Raw genomic sequence first — 26,189 nt, 5'->3', positions numbered from 1 at the left:
CATCTCCAGCCGTCTCAGCTATGGCAACACACACTACACCGGAACCACCACAGCTCCTGAACCGACTCCAGACCATCCAGAACTCGGCAATAAGACTCATCCTCAGCTTCCTAGAAGAACCAGCACCGGCCCTCACCTCGTGGCTCCCCGTCTGGGAAAGAAGCCTCTTCAGGCTCCTCACACACCTGCAAATGCCTCCACAAAGCTGGCCTGCCTACATAAACAACGGTCTGACTTTCCACCAAGCAACCAGAGAGCTCCAATCCCTTCACCCTCGCCCTGGCCCACTTCCCCAGCATCCGCCGCAACCACTATGGAGGGTGCACATTCTCCTACCTCGTCGCCAGGTCCTGGAATGACCTCCACCTGCGCACCTCCCCCTCTATCAAGGACTTGAGAAAGCAGCTCAAGACCTGGCTCCTCGACTGCCATCACCTGGTGACTGAGGCTCACAGACCCCATCAGCACCTGGAGACCCCACTGGGTGACAAGCCACGCTTTACAAGACCTACTGATTGATTGATTGATTGGGCTCTCCAAGCCTAATCCCAGGATTTTCAAGAATTACAGCACATTAGAAGGCCCAGCCGGTACGAGGTCAGTCCAGGGCCCACGTCAAGGCCCTCCAGGCTGTTGACTGATAGACCAGGCAGCCCGCCCCTTGTCAGGTGCTCACACTCACCAGGGCTCGTGGTGGCCCCACGCAGAAACTGGAAACTGCTCTCCCCAGCCCCAGAGGGCTGTTACCACCTCAGTGATAATAGGCATGCACCTCAGCATCCCCAGCACCCAGTCAGCAGCAGCTCCAGCGGCCCACAGCCTCTCCACCAGACCGCCTCTGCCTGCGATCGCGGGGTTAAATCTAGAACCCATCCATCTCCTTTCAGCTTCGAGCTATTGGGTGCCGCATCAAGTTACTCACGGGGCATCTCTTTGTCAGGGCCATTGAGCCGTGAGGCATAGCAAGATGCTCTGTTATTCGGGGGGAGTGTCTGAAAGCTGCAGCAGCTGGGGGGCCGTGTCAGCGGGACACGTCTCCTAGTACTACTTGACATATTTTTATATTATTTATTATGATAGCCTCACCATTTTTTTTCTTTAAGAGCATATAGGTTCCTGAGACATTTTTCTCACCTAACTGGTTCGAGTCCTACCTCATTAACAAGTTTCAGCAGATGAAATTTAACAACTCAGCTTCACAATTTAGCCTCACAATTTAGCCCCACAATTTAGTTCCTTGTCTTCCAACCATACCAAAATTAATGTTGAACTCCTGGTTGAACACTTTCAAAAACATAGGGGGTCATTACAACCTCAGTGGTCTTATAACACGACCGCCGAGGGTCCGCTGTGCGGAAGACCGTCAGTAGTGGCGGTTTGCCGCTCGGCGTATTATGACCGTTGGCTGCCCTCTGTCGTTTTTCCGATAGAGAGCCGCCAACAGCCATACTTGTGGGCGGCGGGGAAGTGGAGGTTGCTCCACCTCCACCGCCACGCCAACAGAACACTGTCCAGCTAATCACGTCCTGTCGGTGTTCTGTTGGCGGTGTGGTGTGGACAGAGCTGCCCCCATGGCTCCCATCCCCTCCCTGCAGATCGACGGAACAGGTAAGTCAATCGTCCGTTAGGGGAGGGGGGTGGGGGGGTATTGTGTGGATGCATGGGGGTGTGCGTCTCTGTATGTAGGGGGGTGTGTGAGTGCGTGTATGCTTGCAGGGGTGTTGCGTGTTTTGGGAATGAGTGCGTATATTTCTGTAGGAATGTCTGTATGGATGTGTGCGTGAATGCTTGAATGTGGGTGTACGTGTCTGACTGTGTGTGTGGATGGTGGCATGTATGTCGGTGTGTGTGCGTGTATGTGTGTTGGTGGTGCGTGCGTGTCGGGTGTGTATGTGTATGGTAATGTCGGGGTGGGGAGGGGGGCCCTGCCACCTTTGGGGGGTGGCAGGGGTGGTGGGGGGTGAAGGGGAGGGAGTCAGGGTTGGGGTGGGGGAGACCCCTATCAGTGCCAGGGAAGGAATTCCCTGGCACTGATAGTGCTTACCACCATGGATTTCATGGTGGTTCCTACCGCTGGAAATCCACGGCGGTAAGCCGGGTCAAAATACCGGCAGCGGTATTGTGACGGCCGCCGGGCTGGAGACCCAGGTCTCCAGCCCAGCGGTCGTCTCCGCCCTGGCGGGCGGAACGGAGAAGCGGCGGATGACCATGGCGGTCTTACCGCCGCTTTAACACCGTCCGCCAGGGTTGTAATGACCGCCATAGGGTCTCATTTTGCCATTACAAAGATGTGACACTCAGTTACACCTGAAAATTGACTGCCCAAGCACTCCACCAACCGTAACCACAAACATATTGGAAATAAAGATCTGGTTAAAAAATATGAAACTAAAGCTCAGGTTCGAGAACATCTCTTTTCTCCAGATCTAGAACAATTAGCCACATCTTTGTATCACTGAACTAGCCCTCTCTAGAAACACAAAGCACTTACAAGACGACTTGTATCATATATGGCTGACTACCTAAGGACACCCAAAATACCTGCTTGTCAAATTGAGCCTGGAGGAAGTAAAGACCTAAGGGGGGAGGAATACTTTCACCTTGACCTTCATAAGCATAGAAAGAGGTCCACAATGGAGCACCTTTTTTATGGAAATGCACCAAAAATGTTGAACAATAAAGACACATAGACAAGGTTGGAAGCCAGCATGAAGAATCATCTGCAGTAATTACTTGGTGATTCATGATCTATGTGCCTAAGACCTGCTGTATATGAGTATGACCTACTGCAAAGCTGCAACTCTTTCAGTGGTTCTTCTTTTCAGCCTGCATTTTATGTTATGTTTAAAATGCACAGATTTTTTATGCGAGTTTTTTCCAAAGTGTGAAGCAATGTGGCACCAATGTTGAGGGGGAAAAATGTGCAAATACATAAACAAATATGTAACATTGACATTTGACAAGTTTTTTTTATAGCTTAGCTATGGCCATACTGCTATCACTGAAGATGAATGAGATACGCAGACATGAACATCCATGCTGCGCTCACCTCATTGTGGGTGTAGATTGTATGTGAGGGTACCATGCACACAAGATGATAGTAGGTGAATATGTGTTGTAGATTTGGGCAGTCTCTTCTGAGTCCTGTCAAACTCTTGTAATGACAATCACAATCTATCACTGTCTGCAGTACAACTCTAGATCTCCTGGGGGACATTTTCAATAGTGTGTAACGCTGCCGCTCACAACTAGTAGTCAAGGGTGGCAAATGGCCTTTACCCTACAGCCTTTACCAAGTAATGCCTTTACCACACATGCCTTTACCACACAAGGCAAGTATATTTAAGATATAAATGTGTGTGTGTGTATATATATATATATATATATATATATATATATATATATATATATATATATATATAGGGTTTGGGGGTAGGAGTTTAGGGTGATAAGGGTAATTCTAGGGTCTAGGAATGTGGGGGGGGTTTAAGAAGGTAAGGTCATTTTAGAAAATTGTAGAGTTTAGAGGTAGTAGGGAGTTAGGATGTTAAGTGTAATTTTAGTGTTTAGGGTGAGTAGGGGGTGTAATGTGTTAAGGGTAATTAAAAAGTGTTGGGTTGGGGTATCCCCCGAAAAAGAAATAAATATATTTAAAATTAATTTAAAAATAGGCTTTATTTACTTTAAGTATACTTAACATGCTTGGTAAAGACGTGTGGGAAAGGCATCTCATCTACATGGTAAAAGATGCATGATAAAGTCATACATCCGTCTAGGGTTAGAAAAATAACAGCTTTGATGATTCATTTGGAACTTGCTTCTAATGGAGAAACACTCCTCACAGTCCTCTCCCAGATGGTATTCATCGGCGTCCTGTCTCCTAACTATTAGAATGCCAAAATTGAAACATACGCAGGTGTAAGTAACAGTTCTCTCTATGACGGAAATGACAGCTATAAAAGTTTCAGAGTTACTGAGAATTAGCAAACAAGTCACTGGAGCTTTTTCATAAGGTGTAATGATGTAGTGTTGTTTGAATAGAGGTTGAAAAATGTGCTTTTGTATTCTTCCAAAACTTGGAACACTGCAGCTTCCTTTTAAAATACAGAAGTGAGTTACATTATATTTATTGACTCACAATGATTAATGATAACAAAAAATCCTTTTCTGTAAAGTATTTTCAAAGTAACATTGGGCAGCATGTAATTCTTGTTTAAACCTGATAGTTTAGCCCAAAGTGCTGCTTTTCTTAGTACATCTGAAACATGTCATGGTAATACGAATAGCAAATATCACTGACACTTGACAGAGATTTATATCAACCATAAAGCCTTACCTGCTCTTGTAGTCTCTGTTCATAATTGCATTGTCTTTTCTTTTGGTCCCTGTAAGCAAGAACTAAGAACAAACTACTGTCATGACATATTGCCATCATGGAAGGCCTTCGTGCTCACTGTCTTTCTAGAGTCTTCATATTAATTCTTAAACAACTAATGAAGTCAAGAAAGGGACTATCGATCTCCCTGGAAAACTGTGTGATTGGCCCCTGCTGTGAGTGTTTCACTCCGGGCGTCTAAATGAAGATGACATTGATCGCCTGTAAACAGAAACTGTGTCTGTACATAAACTATCCTTTCAGACTTTGATGTTATACCAGTAGTAGTCAATGGCAGTATTCAAATTACTGTCTTGACTCAGCAACTATGTAACTGGCTAACTACGTACACACTGTACAAACACATTTTTAAATTGTGAAGGAAATGAATAGTGTATGTTTAAGCATTGCAATGTAGTTTGGAATTATGGTCACTTTGTGTGATGTCGCCTTTCTCAGTACACCTGAGTTAGCAAACATACAATGAAGGGTTTTGTTATTTCCAGATAGGCCGTTCATGTTATAGGTGGGAGGGATAACACACTATAATGACTACGATGTTTGGGCATTACACTCCTCAATGCCCTGATGTTTTAAATAATGGCTTGAAAGACAAGGATTTATGAAGCAAACTCTGATGCTTTAAAACTAAATAAAGCTTTGGGTAATAGAAAAAAACAGCAGATTGTAATAAAAGCTTAAAAACTTCTCGTGTTCAGTTTTGCTTAATTTATTTTTATATATTATATGCGCTAGTCCAGGTTTCTCCAATGAGTAGCCTGTGAGCTATTGGTAGTTCTCCAGCAACGTATAAATAACTATCCTGTTTGCAGACGAGCCTAATAAATTAGAAGCTTTTGTTTGGGTGAATTAATTTTTGTATACCAAAGTTGAAAAGAGTGTATTTGAGTGGAAAATGTGTCTATTTTCAGAATTTATAAAAAAGAGGTTTGGAGAAAATGGTTGAATTTCCAAAAAACATTTAATAGTATTTGTAAGTGATAACTTGTGTGGTGCTGGGGAGACCTGGTACTAATAGTATTACCTTGGAACTTTGGCTGTTATGTATTACCCACGCAGAGGCATTCCACATGGCCAAATTCTTTTTAGGGTTGAGTGCGTGCAAGCGCTCTGGACCATGTTTTAATGTCTCTGTAGGCTTCTAACCATGCCTGTCACTTTTATTAGTTTGTGGGATTGCCTTTTAAAAATCGATTGATTCCATTTGTGAAAGGCATGCATACGTCATGCCTTTTCTGGTGTTTAGCCCTCCTCGAGCGCACCAGTAAACTACTGAAAACATACAAGGTTCCATATTTTCAGCTGGTTTTTGGACTACTTTATCTTTTCATTTCCTGTGCAGCTTGATCTCGCTGGGCAGAAGTCGAGTGCATTGCATGACATCGACCCAGTTACATAGATAATTACACTTTTGCTAGTTACATGAATAATTACACTTTTGCCGATAACATGGATAATTGCTTTTTTGCCAATAAGTTTCACTGCAAGCTAATTTCTGTTTCCTTTTCTGTGTCTCCTTTATGCTCATGGCGACCATCGGCTTGCATATGTGAAACTCTTTTACTTTTCATTATTAGTTTATGTAGCAAGAAAAGTCCGGTTAGGAGTTTACAACGCTAATAGCTGTAACGCGAGCAAACGTGAGACACGTTGCATTGCAAATGCTTGTTTACATTAGTGCTGGCAGCCATTTCTGATGAGTTGAGTTGATAGTGATCACTGCTTTTATCTTGCATATGGTTGCCACTAATGTAATTTCTTTTCAAGTGTTCACTATTAAATCACTAATAATATTTGTAGCTCTGGATGATTTTTGTTAATCTAAGTAGCTCTTATGACAGAAAAAGTTGGAGACCCCTGCTCTAGGCTTTATTCTCTTACCCTTCTGCAACATTTTCTCTGTGTCTACCTGATGCATGAGTAGGTTACATATGCTTTAGAGAGAAAGAAAGAGAAAAAAAGGAGAGAGATAGAAGGAAAAGGAAAGAAAGTGACAAATTGCAAAGCTGTCTTTTGAATTGTCACAAAACGGATGGTAAAATCCGTTCCTTAGGGGTCTAGTTTTACTAAGAAGTATGTTTAATAAACAGTTGGTTTAGAAAAATATCTTTAGAGTAAGTTTTAAAAATCCAGCACTTCAGGAAAGGCTAGCTATGTTGTGTATTTATGTCCATGGGGAGAGACAGCGCTGTGCAGCTGGAAATTGAAAAATCACAGCTCCTCTTTGTGAATACAAAGCTTGTGTATCTTGATGATTTTAACATTGCCTAAACCTAGATAGCATAATTGTGCAGTTATTATATGGTAATTCTTCCAGTAATGAATGTACATATACAACTATATATATATAGATTAGGCTTTGAATTAATTAATCTTCAGTAGCATGCAGTGTATTAAAATAATGACCATCCATACATACATATCATATTGTTTCGGATCCACACCTGAAAACCTAAGATGTACAAAGATGCTATATCAAAGCCATGTGTAATGTGCTACCAGCACTAGTAGTAACATTTCAGAAGATAATATGTGTAGAAATAGAGCTCCACAACACTACTATAAACACACAAACAGATATTTTTGACATAATGCTTCCATTACGATTATTTGCAGTGCCACGATAAGACCACACGATGCCTTGTGCCACTTCCTGTCTATTTTTGCACTTAGCCAAACTACCTTCAATAAGCCCGTACAGCAATCTGAGCTCTACTGTTAACTCTTTTTTAAATGTTCTTTAAATATCTGAATGAAAATGTTTATATAGTTTTGTATCACATGTGTAGTTAATAGTTGTTTAAACAATTGCAAATGGTTTTCCAAGAACAGTGGCGAACAATAATTTACGAATGGACACCAAGTAGGTCTAATGTACATGCCATGGTGGCGTGTTATTGACTGACACAAACCTTAAAATGAAAATGTGCCTTTATCCCCAATCCAGCACCTGACATCCTTGCCTCCACCTAAAATGTTACTAACATATTGCTCCACCATAGGATTTGCATTGATTCTGGTTTGTTTGCTTTCTTTTCTATAGGAAAGGATTCAACATATGAATAACCATGACGTCCAGGAACACGATAACAAGGTTTTTATGGGACCTGGCACTTTATACAGTTTCTTGGACAGATTCAAATATATTTACCTTAAAAAGCAGGCTGAGCAAGAAGAAACAGAGAGAGGGTTGAAGTAAGTGACATTTTCTTAATAAATCAACTCAACTTATTTTACAGTGTTCAATAACACACATTACAGCGCAAATAATAAGGTACAGAATAAGTAATGAAGGCAGATAAAACACTTCACAGTGCCAATCATTCCAATCCATATTAGTCTTACCACTTGCCCCAAATTTGTATGTGTTTGTGGGGGCACCTGCGTGCTGAATATATGGCTCTTCCAATTTGGCACATGTGTGTATGTCAGATCATCAAACAGCCTGGGAAGTTGGGTGGCATAGTAACACGATCTACCAATCCAAATCAGAGTGCCAAAATCCGACTGCAGACTGATCACCTCTGGGTCCTCCCATGTCTTTTAAAAGACCCAGGATAGTAATGCAAGGGGAGGGAGCAGTGGGTCTCTCCAAAATGCGAGAAAGACTGTTGAAAATGGGTGACTAACAATTAACAATCACTAGACTGCTTCAAAATCCATGGAATCAGCCTGCTCCATCCTCCAAGCACTTAAAGCACAAGGGTGAGGGTCATCTCTGTGCCTACTACAGCCGTAACAGTGCCAAGTAGGTAAGGTGCAGGTATTTTATTTCAGTAACCCTAAGTTTCAAGGTGATCACCAGCAGCAGCTGTGTCATCCTGTTGTCCAATCAATATTGTCTGAGGAGCCTACCCATGCTTCCCATTTTTCTTTCAAAGGTGGGAACAGGTTCAGGAGTTGATAACTCCCTGAATGCCCTCCTTCCCCAGGGGCCCCTTGAGGAGCTTTGCCACGAGAGGGTCGTACTCGGGGACTTGAGCCAGGCAGTCAGTTCTGAAGAACAACGCATGGCAGAGCTGCAGAAATGTATAGAATTGGGGGTGGAGCACATCAAAGCCCCCCTACAGCTCCTGGAGCGACCTCATATGGTTCCCCTGCCAACCATCTCCCAATCTTCAGATACCAATGAGGTCCCAACAACTGAAGCCCTTTAACCGGGATAACTGCCCCAACCATCGGTCCCTTCACAGGGGGGAAGTCTCCAGAGTGGGCTTCTGATATCTCCCCCCCCCCCCAAAATCCAGCATAAGGCCGACTTCCAGGCCAAGAGTACCACCATAGGAAGCTCTGGGATAGAACTAATAATGGGATCTGCATATCTTGTGTCTAGCATTCTCCCCCCCCCCCCCCCCCCCCCCCCCCCCCCCCCTCCAGTCCCATGAGTCCCATGAAGGAGACCTTGGTACTGAAGGCAGGGCCCGTCCACTCTCCCTGAAACCCCTACCAGCTGGGAGGCTTAATAATATAGTTGTATATCTGCATGCTAAAGCCCTCGTCAAACATTGATTGTGTAAAAAGGAACACATTTTAGCTTGAATTGCACCAAGACCAACGCTGCGGAATCGCCAAAGGGATTTTCTGAAGAACATAAAGAAACCTCAGCAACACCGTTACCTTAAACAGTGCCGTATGGCCCAAGTTAAGTGGTAGCTTGGTCCATCTAGTAGGATCTTTACAAATATTTTATACTGCAAGTGTATGGTTAAGGCTCCATGCAAGGGATGGAAGCAGTAATATGTGAATTCCCAAGTTATGAAAACTGAGCCTACAAAGAGTAAGTTGGCCTGTGAGTCCACGGCCTCCCCATCTCCAGTAAATGGAACAAGGATAGACTTGGGTCTGTTTACCTGGACACTGGAGGCCTGCTCATATAGATCCAACATTTGTAGGTGTTAAGGCCCCATGATATCTAAACATGAGTGAAATAAAGAAATAACAAATCATCTGCGAATAGTACAATGTGGTCTTCCACCCCACTTCCCCATCTGAACCCTCATAATTGCGTGTTGTATCTTATCCCTTAGAGAGACCCATTTTCTCTCACCTGTGCACTGGGAGGCGAACAGCACTAGCACCCAAGATTTGAAGCGTGGTCCGAATCTGAGCTTTGTGAGATCCCTCATCAGGAATTCCCATTCAAGGGAATCAAAAGCTTTTTCAAAGTCAACAAACATACGGGCTCATGGGCCGATGAAATGTTGACAGTACAGCATAGGAGCAAGTACACTCCGTATGCAGTGCCTCGTACTACAATGGGGTATAAAACTACATTGATCAGGGTAGCCCAACATTGATAGAACTCTGAGAAATCTTTTGGCCAATACCTTTGCATAGAGCTTGCGTTTCTATTTATGAGGGAAATTGGCTGGTACCTTGAACTGGTTAAGGGAAGGCGTCCATATTCATGTAAGACCGCAGTCGAGTCTAGATCAATGTCGTTCAGGGAGCAGCCCTTCTCAGTTTCTTCATTTTGCATAGACAATAGCAGATGCAAGGGGAATTTTTTATTAGTATTCAATTAGGAATCAATCTGGTCCAGATCTAGCAGACAGTTGAGATCTTTCCTATCCAATGCATGATAGTAATCAACCACCCCTGGGAACATTCTGGAGGTGGTGTTGTGGGACACCTGCCAGTAAAGTAATTTACTGGATTTATTACCCCACTCGTATACTCTCCTGGTAGAGCCGATCTAGCAGTGTCTAACTTCATTACGGCAAAGTTTACTCAGGGATGCTCTGTGGACCTGTAACCAGAGTTCCACAGAGTCTCTTGCTCCAATCCCAACCACACTTTCAAGTCACATAACATGGAGCTCCAGCTAAGATATTTGATGCTGTTTCTACCGTTCTCTGGCCTTGAGATGGGTTTTAGCTGCCCACTCGGTACTAGACTTGTCTAGAGACCCCACATTTATTTCCTGATATTCCTGTATTTCTTATGACAGAAATTGAGTAACTTTCCACCCGGTTATACACACTACATTGAGGCGCCAAATCGGGCAACAACCTGCCCTATGGGTCCCAAGCAAGATTATGACTGGGGAGTGGTCTGAGATCCCGGGAAAGGACGTATGTGCCTGTCATTAAGAGGAGGACTCTAGTGGTCAAGAGGAAGAGGTCAAGGTGAGATCTAGTTTTAGAGCCGCAGATATATGAGTATATGCCAAATTCGTTGGCTTCCAGATGCCCCTGGTGTAGTAGAATCCAAGGCATGTTACCCACTGAGACAGTTCCATTTCTCTTTTCCACAGTGAATCCTATAGCCCTCATAGAGTCCCTTCTGGAGGACATCACAGCTTTAAAAAGTCCCCCCTGTGACTATAGTTTCATGCAGGAGTCGGAACACTAGGATTTTGATAGCTTACAGAGGAAGCTGATAAGTGTGGCGGGCATGTAAACACTTATCAAATTCTGGGCTTGCCCTTCTGCCATCCCTTCAAATGCAACTAATCTACCCTGAAGATCTGTCTTGACGTGGGAGACCACAATGGGGAAGTGTGTGTGTGTGCAGAACAATGGTGACATCCCTCGAGCTGCATGGTAAACCCTGTCATTGCCATGTTGGGCCCGTAATGGGCACCCATTAGGTGAGTTTCTTGTAATATCAAAACTGCATGTATATTGTGTTTAACAAACCAAGGCCAGCTCCCCCTTTAATATGATCATTCAGCCTGTTAACATTCCTTGTCATCAGCCTTAAGTCATACATGGCTAGACATATGAAGGATTCCAGAGGTTAGGAGGGTTTAGCAATGCTCCAGGTCAACCATTAAGGGCCTGTCACAACCTTGCAAGCAAACGTGTCACTGAAATACACTGTAGTAACGTTTGCATAACTGTGAATACCACGACCAACAGAGCTAACCTCCCCCCAATCTTTCGACCCCCGATTCTCTTCTCCCCACATTTCCATCCAGGATCCAAAAGCATCAGTCCCAACATTGAGAAAACAAACTATTCCAAAACAGATGAGTTTACGTTACTGTCACAGGCCTCCCAAATAAAATCATTACATAAGGATACAGTGTTTCTGGCAGAATATAGAACAAAGCAGAGTTTCTATTAATCATTTGTTTCATATTACATCACCCAGTGGGTCCCCATGACTTGACAGCCATTGCAGTAGCTGCCGGGGGCTCACATAGCTCAGATTGTTGTGAGGAGAATATGTCTCTATCTGACACATCCTGGATGGGTATTTTTGGAGCCAAAGAATCGGGAGAGCCTTGAGGACCTGACCCCCCTCTGGGACACACTGTGACTGTTACGTGTCTTGGATCGGGCTCAAGCAAGACCATTTTCTTTGTGGTCCACTGACCCCTAGGGGAATGGAGGGTACCCTGCTGGGATTGTAGTTTCGTTGCCCATTCCCACACCACTTCTGGTGTGTCAAAGAAGAAGGACTTGAATGTAAGGATGACTCAGAACCAGTGTGGGAACATAATCATATATTGCAATTTTAAGGCTCTTAACTTCTGTTGGATGGTGTTGAATGCTTGATGTTGTCCCTGCCTTGTGTATTCAGGAAATACCATGATCTTGGTGGATTGGTGCAAGAGCGCCTCTTTATTCCTGGCTGCCCAAAGGATCACCTCTTTGTCCCTGTAGTTAAGAACTTTGGCAATCTTGGGCCAATAGGGAGCACCTGGCAATGGTTTCACCACCAGGGATCTGTTTACTCATTCAATAACAAAGCAGGGTGAAAGTTTCTCTATGGGCGTCCAAGAGGTAATCCACTGCTCAAGGAATGCCTCTAGGAAGGTACCTTTGGAGCCCGGAGGTAATCCTATAAAGTTCAGTTTGCTCGTCCAAGTACGGTTCTCAGCATCCTCCATACGCTCCTCCAGGATGCTGGTGGTGGATAGGTGCACCACGGTGGTCTTCAGCTTGTGAACACTATCTTCTAGCTCGTAAACTCATCCTTCAGCTCCCGAGATTCTGTCCACCACATTATGTAGGTCCACTGCATCTCCCCGATCTTAGTCTCCAGTGCTGCTTGGTTGACTTGGAGGATGACATTGGTGTGCACAGGGTTTGAGCCATGCTCGGACGCGCCTCAGTCTCCACTGGATTTGATCATTTCAGTCGTAGAGGTACTGAGCTTATCTATTTTATTCTGCATTTGGGACGCAGGAGGCCTCTCACATACCATGGCCGGGTACCAGTCTGTACAAGGCCAGAGGGTGCAGCAGCGAGAGGCAGACGGCTCTTGGTTCCCTTGTAACAGAGTTGATAGGGAGGTCCTCCAGACACAGGGTCAAGCACACTGATCACCAGGCCAAGTGCACTACCCATCACACCGTTCCCATTAAGGCCGTTGGCTGGGCTGGACTTCATTGAACTACTTACCCAGGGGGCTGCCAGGAGCCCCGGTGCCTGCCCTGGTGAAAATAAGGAGACAAGGGGCCGAACACCCCACCAATCTTGCTTTGCCCCACAGACTACTACACCAGAGGTGGCCTTGCCCCTCCACAGCCTTGTTATAACTGGGTTGCTATTCAGCGCAAGGGGCCACTAGGTCCAGGGGCGCTCCCACAGCAGTCTGGCAGAAGGCCCCAGGATCAGCCATCACAGGAAAGACTCCTCACAAGTAGCCGCCACTGCCTCCACACTCTGCACTGGTACCTCTATTTGGGCAGTTCAGTGCCTGCCACTCGTCTTGCAACAGAGTCTTTACTGGCCCTCCTCAGTCCATAGCCGGTCTCTCGACCACAGCGGCCCCAGCTGCTTTCTCAGCTAGCTCAGATCCCAGCACTCTGCTGGGGGTCACCCTGGATGCTCCACAAATTCCGCCCCCAGCTGACTTCAGACTTGAGGGCCAGCTACAAGGAGTGGAGCTGATGAACCCCCAGGGAGTTAGGACCTCAGCTCTCAATGTCCACCGCCTTGGCTATCCAGGGCATGCCCGAAGTAAGTCACATTTATTGGAAAGGTGAACGCAACAAAATAAAAAGCATAGGCCCTAAATGTTGTGTTTGCTTTGTATGTTGTGTGTCAACTAAGAGCAAATGGAATTTCCCCCCAAGAGTTGTTGTGAACGTTTGGGTGAAAGGGGCACATGTACACAATCTACAAATTATATGCACGTTCTACCTGAATAGGGCATGTTAATTCTATGACAGCATCAATATTTGTGGGGTACAACCACCTAAAAACATCAACTGAGATGATAAAAAGCACCAAATACTTCTGTACGTACATGTCCCATTTTTAATAAAACAACCCAAGGGTAGTGGTGTGCAGCAAACTTTAAGCAGGCATACTTTACTGTGTTCTGACTTGTAGTCAAATGTTCATTTGCAGCAGCAGCTAGCTTTCTCACCCTGAGACATCTGACGCATGCATTCTTGCATTATGCATTATATGAATTATTCATACTTGTTAAATGTGATCTAAGGGACTCATGTTTTCAATCTTAAGCTATCATCTGAGTTTTCCACCCTGGTACCAATATGTTATCATCAAACCTGTCTATGTATGCAGGGAGGATGTTGGACCAAATGTGATAAAAGTTACTAAAATAACTTCCCACCCCGTTAGCTATATTATGATTTTACGTAAGTGCAGTGGCGTGGCTTGGCAGACCAAGATGGAGGGCGCAAGTTAATAGAGCTCCGTGGTGGGGTCCCAATCCAGCTACCCTGTCTGCCATAGGGCGGGGGATGGACTGCTGCAGCGTGAGGCACAGGGGTGCGGAGCTCGGTGGACACCTGCTGCACTGAACGAGAGGTGGACCGGTACATCAGGAGCAGGGCTGGAGCCGATGTGGCCTATGTGGAGCAGCACTGCATGGTGGAGGTTGTGGTGAGGCCGGGCTTGGAGTGCCTATGGGCAGGTGGTGTAACTCGGACGCGCCCTGCATTGATCTGACGGCTGGTGATGGGCAGGACTAGGATGATCAGCACCTGTCTGGCCTAAGAGGAGGTGAGACGCTGGTGGAGCAAAACGCAGAGCGGAGGATCAAACACGAGGGCCTGACCGTGCTGATTCTTCCCCACGTTGCCTCTGCCAGCTTTACAAGTGTGTGGGCAATCATTGGTGTGGCGGCTGAGCTGAGGGGGGGCCCACTCCTACCTACCTACCTCCCTCCCTCCCTCCTAATCCAAAGACTGGTTAACTGTTGGGGAGGCTGGGGCCTCGTGTCTGTGCTGTGCTGCTGCCTCATGCCCCTGGCTCTGCTGTGGACATGACCGTGCTGGGGGGGCAGCACTGGAGGTGCACATAAGAGGGGTCCCCAGACTGCTTCTGGCACAGCAACTGGACCTGAGGCTATACAAAGGAGTTGCATGGTGGGTAGCCACCCGGGCTGCAGCCTGTCACCATATTCGGGGGGCTGCTTGTGCTGCTGTGCGCTGAGACTTACACACTGCACACGTAAACTTGCCCCCCTGCGCAACTGGCAGTTAACAATGCACCCCAGCGATCACGGAGACTTACAGTGACTCAGTGAGCCAAGAGTGCCAGGACCCTGGATCAGACAATATGGGCCATCTACGTTCTGGCACAGGGACCAAACAACCAGCACTCAATTGCAGGCCTCTGGACTCTGACAGCACCAAGTTAGATGCCATGTTGGCGGCAGTGGAATGTATTGGAGCTTTGCTGGATCAGGCCCGAACCTTATTGGATGGTAAGATTGGCAAGGTGGCTAGTGATCTCACCCTGCTTCGTGCTGATCACCACAAACTAGCGGACAAGACCCGCTCTCTGGAGAGCTGTCTTGATGAAATTGTTCCTCAAATGACTCACCTCGAGACCTCCATGCAAGCAGTGTTGAGTGGACTGACGACCTTGGAACGCCGTGAGGAGGACGCTGAAGGACTCTATAGAAGGAACAATCTCTGTGTCGTGGGTCTCCCGGAGGGTGTAGAGGGCACAGATGCAGTTGCCTATGCCGCGAACTGGCTCTGAGTGTTCGTTCCCGAGGGCTCGCTGACATCCTTCTTCTCGGTGGAACGCGCCCACTGGGTCCAGACGAGAGCCAGGCCGCCAGTCACAGGCCCCCACCCTTTCCTCATCCGCCTGCTATACTTGGCAGACAGAGGCAGCATTTTGCGCGAGGTGAGATCGCTTCCCGCACTTCAGGTTGACAATATGCAAGTCATAATGTTCCCGGATTACAGAGTCGCTGTACAAAAGCAACGAGCATCCTTTCTGATGGTGAAATGCAAACTTCACGCCCTCCATCTAACATACTCCCTTCTCTTCGTTGCGAGTAGTGCACCATGGAAAAACACACTTCTTTAACACTCCGGATGACGCCTGGGAGTGGCTGGATTGGACTAGTCTGAGCAGCCAACAAGAGGGGATAGAGGAGAGTGCCACACAAAAAAACTCTCAATCATGCAGGCGGAGAAATCGCAAACGACATGAAGCCCCACTCCCAGATGCCCCCGACTTAGAGTAGATCATACAGGAACGTCGACAAGCGTTACAGCATGCAGCAGCTATCAGTGAACTGCCAGTCACATCCGACCCAGAACTCTGATGCTGAGAACGGCTCCCTCGCTGAACTGCTCTCGGACATCGGCTGCTTGACTCTCCCTGTGGTGACATCACAAACAGCAGACAACATCATCTGAACTGCTGGCGCGTACAGACATTCCAACCCACTGCTGAACATGTGGTGATCCCGCACAACATGATCTGGGGAATACGCTGCACCATGCGTTCTACTTTTCCCCTATACAGACTAGTTGGGCATTGATATCCTGCGCTGCTGGGGAAGCCATGATGCATCCCTGTGCAGACAACTTAATCTCATGCCAGATACTGTGCAGCACGCTCATCCGCTGCCCACATCCACACTATATTTGGGGCCTCTACCTCCTCAAGCTCCACCACCGACACCCAGCCATCTCCCTCCCATTTTACCTGCTGTTAGTGGGTCCTTCCTGCTTACACTGGTGATGCCAACAGGCAAGGTACATAGTTTAGCCGGATACCAGGTGTCCCTCCGCTCTGATGGTATTTCACAATTTTATTTTTAAAACAGAAGTCAGTTCTGAACTGCACAAGTTAGGTTTTGACTGGAGCCTGAGTTCCCTCTGCCTTTATCCCCTTCCTCTGCGCCCTGCTCAGTGGTCCTTTAGATCTGCCCCACCCTCTGGGTCCTGACCTATAGGACATTACTCACTCACCACTCAGCATGACTTCCACCAACATTCTGACATGGAAGGTGCAGAGCATACACATGCCAGCGCGCAGATATTCCATATATTCATACCTTAGGAGACACAGAATTCAAATAGCGCTCTTGCAGGAAACCCAGCTCACGCACCCGGAGGCTGCGCAGTTGCGGAGGTGCTGGCGAGGGCAGTTGTTTGAGACCAATTACTCCTCCTACACCAGGGGGGCCCTGATCACGATTCACCCGGGCACCCTGTTTGTGGCTGATGCCTGCAAGATTGATGCAGAGGGGCAATATCTGTTAGTACGTGGGTGACTGCGAGGCCGGATGATATTATTGGGGTCCATTTACGCACCAAATGCGGATCAGGCTTCTTTTCTCAGCTGGCTCTCTGGCCCTCTCTCTAGATGGAGTGACCTCCCTTGGCTGTTGCGGAGAGACTTCAACAGTGTGCTAGACCTCCAGATGGATCGCTCCTTTCCCCCTGCAACCCACTGCACCCACAGTGATCACTGCACACGCTCTGCAACAGTAGCTCGAGCACTGGCAGCTGCAGGATACCTGGTGCCAGCGTAATCCTGATGCTAGAGTCTACTTGTTTTTCTCAGTCCCACATCAGCTCCATGTGAGACTTGACAGATTGTTATGCACTCCCAACCTAAATTCCACAGTTTTGGGGACAGATTACTTAGGCCGCACTCATTCTGATCATAACCCACAACTTCTACAGCAGAGTTGAGAAATATCTGCCCCCCCTTGATCCCCACATGGCGATTGCGGCCAGAGTTGCTGGAAAATGCTGCATTCAGGGCATCGCTAGACAAAGCGATCCCCGAATATTTTGAACTCAACGCCGGTTCTGTCTCATCGTGTTTCATTAAATGGGAGGCGTTCAAGGTGTTTATCAGAGGGCATTGTCTGGGCGCACAATGGAATCAGCACAGATCTGTTGAACATGACCTGGTTCGAGTGGAAAGGTCCCTGTTATCACACGAACAACAGCACAGCACCCTACGGCCACCCTGGAGCTGGCATCTGCCCGGGCGGAGCACATGTCCCTGTTGGAAAGGTTGAGGTGTCTTAACTATGCAACGCACTCGGCCTGCACATATGCCGTGGCTGAATCGGTCAGGCACACTGCTGGCCAGGCTGATCTGTCAGGAGCTGGATCACGGCCCTGTGGTGGAGCTGTGCTTGACGACGGGTGTGCCACTCCGTACCCCAGGTGAGATACATGCTGAATTCACCCAACACAACACAACTCGGTATTGCTCTTCCATAGTAGCAAATTCAACTGACTATAATGAATTATTTTCCCTGAACACTCTCCCCCGTTTGACAGATAAGCAGCATGAAGAACTAGGTGCACCACTAACACTTCTTGAGATACAAGACAGTGTTTGTGAGTTGACCACAGGCAAAACTCTGGGCCCTGATGGCCTTCCATCAGAATTCTGTAAGACATTCTCCTCTGCCATCATGCCCCACCTCCTTGGCATTCACGAGGAGGCGCTGAGAACTGTGATCCTGCCTGCGTCGCAGCGGTAGGCACTGTTGATATCGCTACCCAAACCCGGTAAGGATCTGACAGCACTGGGTTCTTACAGACTACTTGCAATGCTCAACATAGACTACGAAATCCTGGCCAAAACCCTGGCGACATGATTAACGCTCCTAGTGCCCCAGTTGATCCACCCGGACCAAAACAGATTTGTGCCAGACTGAAGCACATCCCTATTCAGGTTCATGAGATACTCGACTCAGGACTGGCCCTGGTTGGGTTTCTTAGTGCTTGATCTAGAAAAAGCCTTTGATTCCCTGGACTGCCCCTCCTTTTTGAGGCACTGCAGCGCTTTGGACTGGTCCCCCGCTTCTTGCGCCTGGCGATACTGCTATACACCCGGCCACAGCTCAGAGTTAAGATTGGTGTAAACGTCTCTGACCCCATTGAGGTGGGCAGAGGGACCCAACAAGGTTGCCCCCTCTCTCCGTTACTATTCTCACTTGCCACGGAACCCTTGGCGGTCAAACTTAGACAGAGGGGGGGTAGTCTGGGGAATCCCGTTAGGAGACAGCTCCCATATTGTTTCATTAAATGCGGATCACCTCCTTTTATGCCTCAAGGACACTGACAACATCCCAGCTGACATTGTGGATATCCTACAAAACCTTGCCGCACCTTCTGGGTTGCAGGTCAACTGGGCGAAGTCATGTCTTTTCCCTTTTGCCCCTGACACGCCTGACCTAGGCCTCTGCTTGTGCAGTGTACCTATCTGGCAGCTTAGAACATTCCGCTATGTTGGCATCAACATATTTCACACAGTAGATGGCCTCCACAATGGTAACCTTAAACGGGCGGTGACCTATATTAGAACTTAGATGACGTTCTGGCAAACCCTGCCCCTCTCAGTGATGGGCAGAATTGCCCTCGTAAAAATGGTAGTTCTCCCCAGATGCTCTATTATTTCTCGAATTTACCCTATTATGTTCCAGCCAAATTCTTTAGGTAACTGGAGACTAGAATCAGAGAATTCCTCTGTGGTAAGGGCTGCTGTAGAGCAGAACTAAGTAAGATGTACTTGCCCCTGGACAGGAGAGGCCTTGCAGTTCCGAACATGAAGCAATATTATCTGGCCTCCCAACTTGAGTGAGTGGCGCTGTGGCTATGTGGTGGCCAATTGGCGGACACAGCAACTAAAGCATACCCCTGGACAAAGCCTGAAATTTTACATTTCTTCCACCTCCTTACAAAACCAAAGCAACCTGAAGCACCCTTGATGGGCGTAGTGCACCGCTGCTACCGCAGAAGCCTGCACCTCAGGCGCACAAGCATCCCCTGCACACCTGCCATGAAGGTACTGGGCATGCCACGTGACTTGCAGTACACTAGCAACACTGAGCTGAGACTGCGGTGCACGGCAGAGATACATACATCAACCGACCTATACGATTAGGGCACACTCATCCCATTTGCCACGCTGGCGGCGGGGACGGGTCCGTCCATGGGGCAATTCTTGCTGCATAGCTCTCTAATAGCAACACTGAAGAGACACTTGGGGGGGGACATAACAGCTGAACCGCCAATACACTTACTACTACAATACATGCACGTCATGGGGCAAGGCAGACACCTAGTAAGGTGGTTCACTGATGCCCTCCTCTCACACACAGCTCACAATTGCGCTATGCTACGTGCCAGGTGGGAGGCAGACTTGACTAGACTGTGTTCTGACATGACATGGGCCACTGTGCTGTCTAGCCACACTAACATTCACCGTAACTCTAGGTTCCGCCTTATCCAGTTTTACATTCTTCACAGGGCCTATCTCAGGCCAGCTATCCTAAACAAATACTATCAGCTGCTGAACGCCACATGCCCTCGTTGCATGCTGGCAGGAGCGGACTTGTGCCATATGCTTTGGTTCTGCCCCTCTCTTAGCACCTACTGGTGTGGCATCATGGCGAGATTGTCGGATTGTACGTCACGCTCACTCCTGTCCACAAGGGAATCTTCTCTCCTGGGGTTATACCCCAGGGCCAAGGAGCATAAAGCCTTGTTGAGATTTCTTGACCTTGGTCTCCTGACTGCTAAGTGTCTAATTACCCGGAGCTGGAAAGCCAACGTCCTACCAATGTTAGCGGCATTGGGGGAACTGCTTTGCGGGTTGGGCGGAGGGAGTGGTGCTGCGTAGGGAGGACAACCTGGGCCTCTGAAAATACCCCTTGGCCATCAGTTGGGATGTGATGCTTGATAAACTGAGAGAGACGGGGCAGCAGACAAACACGGGCACTACTGCAGCCAGTGATATAGTGTTAATTATTGGATGAACTGTCCGCACACAGTGGCTATTTGCTGAAGTGCATACACTGCCTTCGTCCCTGCTTGCGGGGACTAGCCCCGTAGTGGGTGGGTGGAGGGGGCGGACCCCCATGGACTGGGGGAGGTGGATGCTGGACATGTGAGATATGCTGGGACTGTGGGAGAGCGAGAGGGGCCAGAAGGTGTTAGAAATGAACTCCAAGTACTTAATTGTTGTTTTGTAATTGCACTGTTGTTTCACACAAGTTATGCTGAGGCTCCACCTCGGAATGCAGCTATGTGATGAAGCTGTTTGTAATGCATACGTTCTCTATGCTATATGCTATTACATGTTGTACTGTAACCTTGAATTCAAAGCCAAAACAATAAAAGGATTCAAGCAAAAAAAAACTTTTTACATAAGTGCTCTTCAAAGGAAGAGAGTATCTTATTCTGTGATTCTGCCATGATGAAAAATCTGGAACCATGAATATACACTACCTTCATGGTATGCAGCCTTTAAGGCTTGTGACTGCAGGTGTTTACAAGTACACTTTGCAGGTCAACACTACATAGAAGTTGATAGGCTTTCAGTTGAGATTGCTGGCCAGGACAATAGGTCTGTGAATCCCCCTTTTCCGACATGAACCTTGGGCACAAAGCAGAAAGACGTGACATGTCATGTAACTTAGTTACATAAACAGAACACAGCCTAACCCTCACCATTTAGGCTGAAATTAGATGTTTATAGCAGATGGTGCAGAACTGAAATCACAGTTAACAATTATCTTTCTAAAACGTCTAAATCATTCCAGTTCAGAAATGAAACAGTATGTCCTGTGATTGCCTTCCTGATTGCATCGACCAATACAGTTTGGTCAAAATGCATCATGTTCAAATGTTTCACTCACTGTGGTAATGTGTTGCTTAAGTAGTATAAGTCGGTTGCTTAGCACCAAGAGGATCAGGGTAGGAATCTTGGATCCTTTAAACTAAATTCTCCCACCTTCCTCTCCCCTGTATATTTTTTTCAGTGTGGTTTGCCAGATGGGTTCCTTCCTGGAATTTCAGAGCGTGTTCTTAAAATATTTCAGTGTCCAAAGCCTGTCTCCCATGCTGCCCATGTTTTGTTCCATTTCCTGTGGTAGCCCCTACTGTAATATTTCCTGATCTCTGCTAGCATGCACTAGTCCATGTTTTGCTCCATTCCTCCAGAGTGGATGCCCCTTCTGCTCCTCATTCACAGGCAATGTTTCATTTTGCTACCAGAAAGCCAAGGGCAATCCAGTTTTTTTGGTGTGTTGTACTCGCTTCATCTCCCACAATGTTGAGTAGGACTTGTTTCGGTGGGCCCTCTATGCGAGTTCCCAGTGTTTGAGACATACATCTCATTATTGATTGCCAATGTCCCTGTTTCACTGGACATTCCCAGATAATATGGTAGATGGAACCCACTATGTCACAGCCTTGCTGGCACTTATCTGTGGCCACTCTCCTTACTTCCAGCAGAGTTGATCTTGGGTAGTATGCCCTGTGTAGAATGTAGAGTTGCACCAGGCAAACCCTGTTCTTAATGCTACAACCCGTGGGCCCTGCAGTGCCTCCTCCTAATCTCCCTCTTCAAATACCCCCAAGTTGGCCTCCTAGGCTTCTTTAGCGTATGGAGATGTTTTGGGAAGTTGTTTACTATTTTTTTGTATAGGAAGAATATAGCCCCTTTGGTTAGTGGCTCCGTCAGTAATCTTGCCTATAGCATAATAGATTCTAAGATCTCCATCCCTGGGGTGATGTGTGATATTAATGCATGTTTGCCTTGGAGGTAGAGATAGATAGAGATAGGTCTCTCCCTTTTAGTTAGTAGTCCTTCATTCTCTCCACCCCTACAGCTTACCTAGTTTCTAGATTCCAGTCTCGTCCCATTGGTCAGTCCCTTAAGGTTTCCCACTGCTGCCAGCTGATTGCTGCCCCATTATGGTGTTTCTGCTGTGAGTTTCCCCTTCCAACCCAGGTATTACGTTGCCTCTTGCCAGAGATATCACCATTCTGGTATGTGGAGGAAGCTTGCTTAGGGGCATCCTTCAATAAAGCACTGCAGGGTAATCTTTGTCCCCCATTATGTGTCTGTCCATTCTCACCACTGTCTCTGTTTAGTCTGCATATACCCAATCATTTATAACAGCCAGTTGGGCCGCCCACTAGTATTTGTGGATATCTCGCAGGGCTATTCTGCCCTCACATACCCCTCCCATTAATTTCACCATTGCTGTTCTGGGGCCCCCCATCTCGTTGAAGTAGTTGTACCTCTGCCTCCAGTGTTTTGAAGAATTTTAGTGGACCTTATAGGGTGCCTTTTGCAGTGCGCATGGGAATCTGGGGAGAGGCATCATTTGAAACATTGCAGCCTTTCCTAGTAGTAACTGGTAGCCCTCACCAGTGGCAGGCATCCTGTTTCAGGCAGTCGAGTAGTGTATATAGGTTGCATGTTAAAACATTGTTTGGGTCTCTGGTTATATACATTCCCAGGTATTTAAAGCCCTTCCTTGCTATGGGCATCCTGCAGTCTTGGGGTAGCATTAGCATTCCTTCCATCAGGGGGTATATTATGGATTTGCCCCAAATTATACTGTATCTGGCGTATTTACCAAAGTTATGTATGATTTGCATTAGCCTATTTATGGTAAGCTCAGGGTCCGTCACATAAAGCAGGATGTTGTCTGCCTAAAGGGATGTGCAGTACTCCCAGCCCCCCCTCCAATTCTAGTATATTCCTTTAACTAGTGGATCTTGTCTGATCCACACAGCTAGAGACTCGAGAGCTAATGTGAATATTATTAGTGATATTAGGCAGCCTATTCTAGTGCCCTCTCGCAGTTGTAAAATGTCTGAGTATTTTCCATTCACTCGGGCCCTGGCCTGTGGGTGACTTTACAGAAGTCATATTTATTTTGTAAGGTGAGGCCCAAAGCCCTTTTGTCCAGTACTGCAAACCTGCAGTTCCATTCCAGTGTGTTGAACGCCCTTGTGGCATACAGAGACATTACCACTGCCTGTTCAGTACTTTGTTTATGTGACCCACTACTCCGAATAGTTTTTGCAGATTGAATCTCTTCTATTGGGCATGCATCCCACCTAGTCTGGGTGTACTAAGGCCTATATCACTTTCCTCAGCCTGGACGCTAGTATCTTGGCCAAAATGTTAATTTCTACATTTAGCAATGAGATCGGCCTATACGAGGTGCATTCATCTGGATGCTTTCCTTCCTATGGTATGACTACTGTAGTATATACTCTTTGGTCATTTGGGAGCTGGCCCACTTTATCCACTTCTCTATGCCTGCCTAGTGATTCTGGTGACAGTTTTGTGCTCAGTCGTTTGTTAAGTTCTATGTGGAGTCTGTTAGGTCCCATGGATTTCCCGGGTTGCAAATCTGTGATTGCCAAGGTTATTTAGTCCAGTAATATTCTGCCTCCAGTTCTTGTCTGTGGTATTAAGCTAGTCTGTTTAGTCTTATGTCCTGCAGCAAGGCAGCTCACTTGGCCACAAGCTTGGTGGTCTCTGGTGTGTGTATCTTAGCTTAGTGTCTAGCAAATTAATTTGATATATTTGAGTGCTCTCTGATGTGTTCCTTCGTTATCTTTAACCTAGTGGATCCAGTTATTTTGCCGATCCCGCCATTAATCTAAGTTAACAATTGTCCTGATTTGTTGCATAAGCGAATTTGCCCCCGCCCCTACTACATTCCTGTATTGTTGGCATTTCAGGGTTGTCCAATGTGTTGGATTGTGCACATGCATGAGTGATAGTAAGGTGCTTTAATGTTTGAATTTTCCTCTCTAGCTCCTCTATTTTTTGCTTCTTTTTTCCCCCAATACCAGGGATAGGACTTGTCCCCTTATCATTGTTTTGTAAGCTTCCAAAAGCGCAAGTACTGATTTGACCATCCCTTCATTGTCAGTGAAGTAATAGCACCTTGACACAAGCCTGTCAGTATCTCATTGTTTTGAGATACCAGGTAGTGAATGCCCATTTGTCTATTTCCTATGTCCATCTTTCCTTTAAGTATTACCCAGGTTCGTGTGTGATCTGATATGCCCTGTGCCAAGTGTCAGGCCCTGCAAAAAAATTTTGTAGCTTTGTTGTGTCAGGAGGTAGTCAGTGCTGGAGAGGCTACTGCAGGCACTGAAGTGATATGTGTATTTTTTCTCCTGGGTGTTGTAGAACATCCAGAAGTCTACGGGGTTTTATGCACTTAGAAATGTTGACAGTTGGGTCCCCTTGTGTGTCCTTTTCCTGAGCGGAAGTCCATATAGCTTCTCTGACATTTCATTCATGTCATCTCCTAATACTAAGGTTGCCACTAGGAGCTGTATTTGCATCCGGCCTATTTCGTGGCATGTAGTCATGTGGAGTCTCAGAGGGATGTATACCGAGGAAAAGTTTGTCAGCCCATCCTATTGCCCTGATTAGGTCTACATATCTCCTTAGCTGCTCTGCCTAGGTTTTGCCCAGGGTGTAGGAGGGTGTGTTTTGCTCAGTAATATACCTACACGCAACTCAGATTTGTGGCCCATGTGTGCTATCATGATGTAACCATATTGGCCTATGGCTTTGTAGTGGTTACCCTTTGAAAGGGGCCTCTTGGAGCCGTACGATGTCTGGGCTGGAGCATGCCATTTAAGGTATTGCAAGTCCACTCCCTCCTCTTGAGTCTTCTGCCCAGCCTATTGATATTCTAAGAGATTACCCTTATTGTCTTTAATCTGACAGAAACTTCTAGCTGCAGCTTCATTCCCGTAGAATTTTCCTAGCCGTCAGACCGGATCTTGACGATTTTTGGTGAGTAGTACCTCTGCCTACAATTAGGTGGCGTCCTTTCGGCCCTGCATGTGTCGTCCACATCGTGTCTGATATGGAACTGGAGGGGCGTTGATCAACACAGTTTGCTGCACCATCTGGAGCCACGCCTTCCAGGTCGGAGCCTGAGCCCTATTCCTCTGGGCTAGGATTTGGGGAGGAATAAGAGGGGTCACTGGGCCCTGAACAGTACCAGCCCTGTGAAGATCACAATATGGTCTGGTGTGAGAAACTTGGTGAAGCCAGTAGACAGGATTCTTCCTCAGATACTGTTACCCTTTCTCCCCCTACCGTGGCTATGGAGGAGGGAGCTTCATTTGTAATGGTGGTTTGGAGGGCAGCTGAGGTCCTTGACTTTCATTTGGCTTTGGTGGTGGTCAAGACTAACATCTTCACGGAGGTGTTCCAGCCAGGAGTTTTCCCCTCACAACTGCCACTCCCATTTAACAAAGCCTTCACTGATGTTCTTCTGGGGACCTGGTGCAAACCCAGCACAGGGCATCCAGTGAATAGTACGATTGCCCATCGCCACCACCCCGCATCAGGGGGACCCAAACTTTCCCTTAACACCCTACCCCAGAGAGCTTGGTGGTCCAGGCCTGAACCTCCCATGTAAATCCTTGGGCATTACCTACTGCACCCCAGGACAGGGAATCCAGAAGGCTGGACACTTTGGGGAAGAAGATGTTTTCTTCTGCAAGTCTGGCTTTGCAATCTGTGAACACCACATGTCTTTTGGGCCGCTGTTCCCATGCTCTGCGGAACACAATCGCTTAGGTGCAGCCAACGGTGCTGGAGGAGGCCCGGGCCATGCTCTTTCAGGCTGTTGCTGATGGGAGAGATGCAGTGAAGTTCACCATCCGTTGTGGACTTGACATGATTCACTGGGCAGAGTGGTTTTGTCAACAGTGGCCTTGAGACGCCATGCTTGGTTCAGTACTGGGTTTTTGGTTGATGTCCAATCATCCCTGATGACATGGCCGTTAATGACTTTGTCCCTTTGG

The 26,189-nt window shown here is 47.0% G+C and overlaps 1 protein-coding gene across 1 annotated transcript in view; it reads left to right on the top strand.

Annotated features, from left to right (window-relative positions):
* The window catches only part of LOC138296482 (uncharacterized), a 1,064,486-nt gene that overhangs the window by 770,342 nt on the left and 267,955 nt on the right, over positions 1–26,189 (top strand). Inside the window, exon 73 of the mRNA XM_069235627.1 lies at positions 7,440–7,591. Coding sequence (XP_069091728.1) covers positions 7,440–7,591 — 152 coding nt within the window. The remainder of the gene's footprint in view (positions 1–7,439; positions 7,592–26,189) is intronic.

This window comes from Pleurodeles waltl, chromosome 5 (assembly GCF_031143425.1).
Source record: "Pleurodeles waltl isolate 20211129_DDA chromosome 5, aPleWal1.hap1.20221129, whole genome shotgun sequence".
Taxonomy (NCBI): Eukaryota; Metazoa; Chordata; class Amphibia; order Caudata; family Salamandridae; genus Pleurodeles; species Pleurodeles waltl.
Note: the sequence above shows the minus strand (reverse complement) of the source record. Positions and strands in the feature narration are given on the sequence as shown.